Source organism: Diospyros lotus, chromosome 6 (genome assembly GCF_014633365.1).
Source record: "Diospyros lotus cultivar Yz01 chromosome 6, ASM1463336v1, whole genome shotgun sequence".
NCBI classification, from domain to species: Eukaryota; Viridiplantae; Streptophyta; class Magnoliopsida; order Ericales; family Ebenaceae; genus Diospyros; species Diospyros lotus.
In genome coordinates, this window is record NC_068343.1 from 12,054,002 (window position 1) to 12,061,770 (window position 7,769).

Consider the following 7,769-nt stretch of genomic DNA (forward strand, 5'->3'; position numbering starts at 1 on the left):
TTTTTTTTGCATAAGAATTTCATAAACTTTTTAACATTATTTAGTTTTGGTCACATATAATACAAATGTTTCATACACTGTTGCACCTTTCAATTTTGATGCAGTTATATACACTGTAGAGTTTCAAAAACGTGGGTTGCGACATGCACATATTTTGCTATTCCTTTCATCAGAAGATAAATATCCTACGACAGATGATATTGATCGGATAATCTCGGGCGAAATTCTTGATGAGGTCTCGGATCCTCATTATTATAATGTCATGAAAGATTTCATGGTGCACAAACCATGTGACATTACAAGGAGTTCTTCGCCATGCATGGCGAACGGCTATTGTACCAAACATTTTTTAAAGAAATTTGTTGAATTTACCAGTATTGATGAAGATGGCTATCCGGCGTACATGAGGGATGATGGAAGATGAGTTACAAAAAATGGTATTGAGATTGATAATAGATTTGTGGTTCCTCACAATCGCTATTTGTTGTTGAATACGGTGCTCATGTGAATGTTGAGTGGTGCAATCAGTCTCGATCGTTAAAGTATTTATTCAAATATGTTAACAAGGGACACGATCGCATTACAACAACTTTTTACAAGAGTTATGTGGATGACAATTTCGAAAAAAGTGTTGACAAAATAAATATGTACTACGACTGTAGGTATATATCACCTTGTGAGGCTGCTTAGAGAATTTTTGGATTTGATATTCAGTATAGAGACCCTCTAGTTGAACGTCTGAGTTTCCATCTTCCAAACGAGCAAAATGTCATTTTTTTAGATTCAAATCCAATTAATGAAGTACTTAGTAGACCTACTGTGAACCAAAGTATGTTTTTGGCTTGGATGGATGTGAACAAGAAATATGATGAAGCAAAGGAACAAACTTATGCTGAATTTCCCAAGAAGTTCGTATGGAAGCCGTCGCTAAGAGAATGGCAGCCTAGGCAGTTCGGGTTCTTTATTGGACGTATCTTCTTTGTTCATCTAGGCTGTGGAAAGATGTATTGTTTGAGGAGTATTTTGAACATAGTCCATGGACCAACCATCTATGATGAAATGAAAATTGTAAACGGGGTTACACACAATTCATTTAGAGATGCTTGCTATGCCCTGGGTTTGTTAGATGACGACGAAGAATACATTGATGAAATTGTCGAGGTGAGCCATTGGGCATCTGCAGATAGTCTATGAAGACTTTTCGCCACTCTATTATTGTCTAAATCTTTGTTAAGACCTGAGTATGTTTGGAAAAAATCTTAAGAGTATCTATCAAATGATATACTATACATGTGACGAAACGTTTTGCAACATCAAGGTATTATATTAATTATGAAATGGTTTATTTAAAATCATAAAAAATTCAAAAATTATGCTTTTTTTTTTTACGAAAAAGATATTTATTATTTTTGCATATATGCAGAATTGGAATTGAGTACTGATGAAATAATAAATTATTCTCTTGTGGAAGTTGAAAAGATATTGCGGAGCAGTGGGAAAAGTTTGTGAGAGCTTATTTCAATGCCATTTCCAGGTTCTGAATACTTTTCAAGTTTTCGAAATAGACTTAAATAGGATGAGTTGCGATATGATTGAAAATCTTTGAGCATAGAGCACAAGATATTGGTTTATAAATTAAATGATGAACAACGTCACGCATATGATACAATTATGATGGTAGTTGAATTTAACAAAGGTGGTGTTTCTTCTTATATGGTTACGATGGAATAGGGAAAATATTTGTTTGAAAAACTTTATCTACAGCTCTAAGATCAAAGGGAGAGATTGTACTTAATATGGCGTCAAGTGGAATAGTGTCTCTTCTATTATCTGGTGGTAAAACGACTCATTCTAAATTTACAATTCCACTAAATCCAAATGAAGATTCAACATGCAATATTAAACAAGGGAGTCCTCTTATAGAATTAATTGTAAAGTGTAAACTCATTATTTGGGATGAAACACCTATGATGAATAAGTATTGTTTTGAAGCACCAGATAGGAGCATGAGAGACATTTTGAGATTCAACAATCCAATGAGTATGGAATTACCATTTGGAGGAAAGACAATAGTTTTTGGAGGAGATTTTCAACAAATCTTGCATGTAATTCCTAAAGGAAGTAGATAAGATATTCTCCTTGCATCTATCAATTCGTTGTATTTGTGGAGAGATTGTACAATTTTGAGTTTGACTAAGAATATGAGGCTCCAGAATCTTGAATCAGATAGTGAATGTGCTTGGTTGAAGGTGTTCTCCGAATGGATTTCCAACATTGGAGATGGTACTATAAGCGGTCCTAATGATGGCCATGCAAATGTTGAGATACCAAATGATCTTTTGATTACTGATTACGATAATCCAATAGATGCATTGTGACTAACACTTATCCAACCCTTACAAACAATGTTTGTGACACGTCGTATCTGCAGGGAAGGGCTATCTTAGCACCGGCGCTGAATGTTGTTGAATTCGTAAATGAATGCATGATGTTGCATACTTCGACTGAAATGAATACTTATTTGAGTTTTGATTCTACATACAGATCAAATGCAAATGAATATTTATTTGAGTTTTGTTCTGGTGTGCCAAACCATGAACTGAATCTGTCATGCTACTGAGGAACATAGATCATTTAGTTGGTTTGTGCGATGGAACTAGATTGGTTACAATAAGATTGATTTTAAAAGAACTTATTTAATAAGTTTTATAAGTAATGTCATTTAAGATAATTTTAAATTTTCATATTTTTGGTAATTTTTAAATTTTAAATGACATTATTCATTTCACTAATTTTTAAAATTTAAATTTCTCTCTATCTCTCTCTATATATATTTTATTATCTAATTCAAATTCCTTTCACTTATTTTTTAAATTATTTTATTTAATTTTATATTTTATTATCTAATATGAAAATATGTTTTGATAAATTTTAATTATCTAAGTGAAATTATTTTAATTCCACTAATAATTATTTCTACTTTTGAGTATTTTTAGAATCTATTTTTGAATATAGATTTAGAAAATAAAACACTATTTTTTATTTTTTGAAAATTCACATTAATCATAATTTAATCATATTGTTATTGATGCTAACATACAGTTTTGGAAGAATTTGGTAATAGAAATATTTTGTTAAAAAATCATTATCTTAGTGCTTATCATATGTATTTAACAAACATATTGGAAGAAAAAATATAATTCTCAATGAATTTCAAACTTTTTAAAAATGTATATATATTAAACTGTCTGATAGAAATTTTGAAATATTTTTTAATCTTATCTTAATAATTCCATATTTTGATTTGAAAATTATTTCAATTTTATCTTGATATAAGGTTATCTTACAATTGTCAGGTGAAATTACCATTTTATCCTCAATTTACTTCTAATCATTATAAATAAAAAGGGTAAAATGATAAATTGATTAATGATGTTAGAATTGTGGGCACATTTATAAGGAACACATGCTGAAAAAATCAATTTGCTTTTTACTTTTCTTAATTTACAATAAGAAAAGTAATTGCGAGATCAATTCCATTTCCTTCGCATATCTAGGACCCATCAATTCAGGCGGTCCAATTTTTTTGACATATCTTGTTTACTTTTTTTAATTCATAATAAAATAATTAAAAAAAATAAATAACCATCCGACTCACATGTAGACAAAAAGTTTTTAAGATGTCTTTAAGATATTTATAATTTATATTTTTTTTGCTTGAAAAACGTTAATAATTAAATTTAAAAAATAAATAAAATTGCACTAAATTTAACTAAAAAGAAAATATAAAAAAATCAAAAACCAACACAAATGAATTCCAGCTTTCCCCATTTCTCTCCTCCTCTGCTTGCTAGCTCCAGCATTAGTGTGTTGGGCCTGTTGAGTATATGCCAAAACCCAAACCAATATGGAAGGCCCAATAGATAGATAACTACCGTTGCTTTTTGAGCATCCCAATGGATCCCTACTGGGCCGGCTGACAATTAAAATGTCACCAAGTAGTACAATTAGCGGAAGAAATAATAATAATCATTTGATTCACAGTCTAGGCATGATATATATAGAATCAGAATTTTTATAAAATATTATTGATAAAATTAATGAAGTTCATTTATTTATGTTTTATTATTAAGGAAAAAACCATCAAAGCGGCTTAGTTTGTGTTTTCTTACATATATATCTCTTTCTGGTTATTTTGTTTGTTTTAATTGTTTACATGCACAGGAAATTTATCTAGGAATATTCATTTTTCTTTAAAAAATGCATATTTTAGCTTTAAAGGAAACGGGATAAAAGAAAAGCCCACGAATTCACAATTCAGGAATATGTCGCAATTCATGAAGAATCAGAGTCACTTATTGAAACGCTTGTTTAGTAGTAATTAACATGGCGTTGGAATCCATTTTTATTTAATCATTGGACATTGGCCCAGCAAAGCAGTATCAGCAGCAACTGAGGGGGCTAAGCCTAATCAAAAGGCTTCTGGTTGTTGCAGTCGAGATTGTTGCCATAGCTCACGCCCAAAATGTCACAGTATCTCTTGTAGAATCCAATCCGGTTGTCAGCCTGCGCAGTAGCGCCTTTCCCGCATTCGATTCCGCCGTTGATGATGTTGGTGGTCATCCCATAGCCAGGCACCCTGCCGGCTGCTGTATCCGCCGGAGAGGACGTCCATCTGCCGGTAATGGCGTCATGGCACGAAGGCTTCAGTGACTCTGGAGTCATCCAGAACCAGAAGGCTGTCTTGAAGGATATGGTTGCGTCGGTTGCAACGAGGTCTGGGTTATGCAACAGGTCCGATCCTATGGCCTTCCCGGCTGGACCATAATTGTAGTTGCTGCCAAGTTCATGATGCATCATGCACGAGAATTCAGCTCATCATGATAAATTCACAAACGACATGATCACCATATATGTGTGTTCAATGTGTGAGAGAGAGAGAGGAGAGAGAGAGAGAGATAATAAAATGTCATCAAGTAGTACAATTAGCGGAAGAAATAATAAAAATCATTTGATTCACAGTATACGCATGATATGCAATCAGAATTGTTATAAAATATTATTGATAAAAATAATGAAGTTTATTTATTTATATTTTATTATCTTTATATATATAAAAGTAGGATAGTTTGTAAAAGAATTTTTCTCCCCAAAATTTACATTAATTACTAAAAGTAGCAATAATTAAATGCTTGTGTTTTTTTAATAAATTAAAGATAGTAATTAAATTAAAAAAGTAAGTATGGCTTCCAATACTATTTATAATATTTATTTATAACTTAATTTTAAATTTAATTAATCTTCTCATCAATTAATTTCTTATTTAATTAAAATATCTATTATTTTTTATCAATATTATTAATTAAAAATATTTATAATATTATTTTTGATTAATTCCTCAATTAATCCCTCAATCAATCAAAAATAAATATTATTTCTAAAGAATATGAATAGACAACTTAAACTATTAATTAAGTCATAGAAAATTATTTATTTATATAAAATAAAAATAATTGCATTTAATACTTATTATTCCAAAACAATTGGAGATCTCCGATAAAAACTTTTTATTATCAATTAAATAAATATTATTAATAAGAAATTTGAATAGACAATTTAAATTATTAATTAAGTCATATATAGATATATAATTTTTCAATGAATTATAAATAAATATTTTTTATAAATATTATTAATCAAAAATATTTATAATATTATTTTTAATTAATTAATCAATTATTAAAAAATAAATATTAATGTATTGATTTTTCAATGTTAATTAAGATTTAATAGATCGCATTTGTAAGACTACGAAGAAAATTAATACATAGTAAAAGAAAAATAAGTCAAAATTCATATTTTTAAAATTTTGTTATTATGCAAAAATTAAATTTTAAGATCAGAAATTAAAAATTTTTAAATAAATTTTTAATTAGTATTGAAAAATCTATGTTTCCTCACATTTAAAAGTTTTAATTTATATTTATAATTTATAAATAAATATTTAATATAATAAATTATTTTATTTTAATAATTAATCAATCATTACATTTAATTTAATGCAAGACTAATGCATAAGTTTTTTAATACTAATTAAGATTTAAGATATTATATTTTCAAGACTAATATATAAATTTTTTAATATTGATTAAAATTTAAAATTTAAATTTATTGTGATTACAGCTCTTCTTATACATCGTGGCTTAGCTATGTCTCTGTCTGGCAATTCAGTTTGTTTGAATTGTTTACACAGAAAATCTATACAGAAATATTAATTTTTCTTTAAAAAATACTAATTTTTGCTTTAAAGGAAATGGGATAAAAGAAAAAAGCCCACGAATTCACAATTCATGAATATGTCGCAAATACTGAATATTTTTATTCATATATGATGCATGCAAGTACATCGCTACATTAGATTCCTGTGATATGAAGAATCACAGTCACTGAGGGGGCTAATTAAGCCTAAGCAAAAGGCTTCTGGTTGTTGCAGTCCAGATTATTGCCATTGCTCACGCCCAAAATGTTACAGTATCTCTTGTAGAATCCAATCCGGTTGTCAGCCTGCGCATTAGCGCCTTTGCCGCATTCGATTCCGCCGTTGATGATGTTGGTGGTCATCCCATAGCCAGGCACCCTGCCGGCTGCTGTATCCGCCGGAGAGGACGCCCATTTGCCGGTAATGACGTCATGGCACGAAGGCTTCGGTGACTGTGGAGTCATCCAGAACCAGAAGGCTGTCTTGAAGGATATGGTTGCGTCGGTTGCAACGAGGTCTGGGTTATGCAACAGGTCCGATCCTAAGGCCTTCCCCGCTGGACCATAATTGTAGTTGCTGCCAAGTTCATGATGCATCACGCGAGAATTCAGCTCATCATGATTAATTCACAAAATGAGAGAGAGAGAGAGAGAGAGAGAGAGAGAGAGAGAGAGAGAGAGTTACTCACTATGAGATTTGGATAGGGCCTCGTCCAAAGTACTTCTTGCCAGGAGCACAAGGCCACCGTCGATTTTGAACACAGTAGTCAGAATTGTCTTGTTCATTAATAAAACAGTACCCCCATGCATATGGGCCATCTGGTGCAGACGCCCACCCACCTATATATATATATATATGTATGTATATGATCCATCCATGTCAATAATTAATTATTTCAGTATAAATAAGAAACATTAAATTTTCCGAACCTGTTATTATTTAATCTAATTAAAAAGATAGGAGTAAAAAAGAAGAACGTACGTACCGGTAGTTTCGTGGGAAGTCTGAGCAAGAAAAGCGGCGATCTCTCTTTTGCGGGTATTGATATCTCCGGTGGTTCCGAAGGCTCCGAAGGACTTGGCGGCAGCTATGAAAGCCTCGTAAGTGTAGAACCCTTTACCCTGGCATTTGCCATCATTGCGATGCTTCAACATCTTCTCGAAGAGGCCTTTGCTGATAAGAGAATTAATGTCGTCTTGGGCCGCCGACTCTCCCACCAGGGAGATAACGCAGCACAAAGCGAGTGCCCACAACAACCTCATTTTTTTTTTCTCTCTTTGTTAGTACTGATAAGTGATAAGTTTGTCGTGGTTGGGATGGTGGAAGTGGGTGGCTATATATAGGCATAGGCAGAGATGGTTCAGCCATAAGGCTATTTAGGCGACGGCGCATGGGCCCAAAATTTTGAAAGCCCCAAAATTCAAAATTTTGTAATATATATATATATATATTAAAAAATATATTTTATTAAAAAATTGAACCCAAAATTTAAAGAATTTTAAATTTTTGT

At 31.4% G+C, this 7,769-nt stretch overlaps 1 protein-coding gene across 2 annotated transcripts; it reads right to left on the minus strand.

Moving 5' to 3' along the window:
- Positions 1 to 4,333: 4,333 nt before the first annotated feature.
- Positions 4,334 to 7,549, minus strand: LOC127803441 (basic endochitinase-like). 2 transcript variants are annotated; one of them, XM_052339658.1, is made up of 3 exons: positions 7,245 to 7,549; positions 6,948 to 7,098; positions 4,334 to 4,837 (listed from the first exon to the last, which is right to left on the minus strand). In XM_052339658.1, exons 1-3 carry the CDS (start codon positions 7,519 to 7,521, stop codon positions 4,468 to 4,470), a joined length of 798 nt encoding a protein of 265 aa, XP_052195618.1. In that variant the 5' UTR covers positions 7,522 to 7,549; the 3' UTR covers positions 4,334 to 4,467. The 2 variants fall into 2 exon arrangements, with proteins under 2 accessions (XP_052195618.1, XP_052195619.1); XM_052339659.1 differs by lacking the exon at positions 4,334 to 4,837 and adding an exon at positions 6,365 to 6,835.
- Between the last annotated feature and the right edge of the window lie 220 nt (positions 7,550 to 7,769).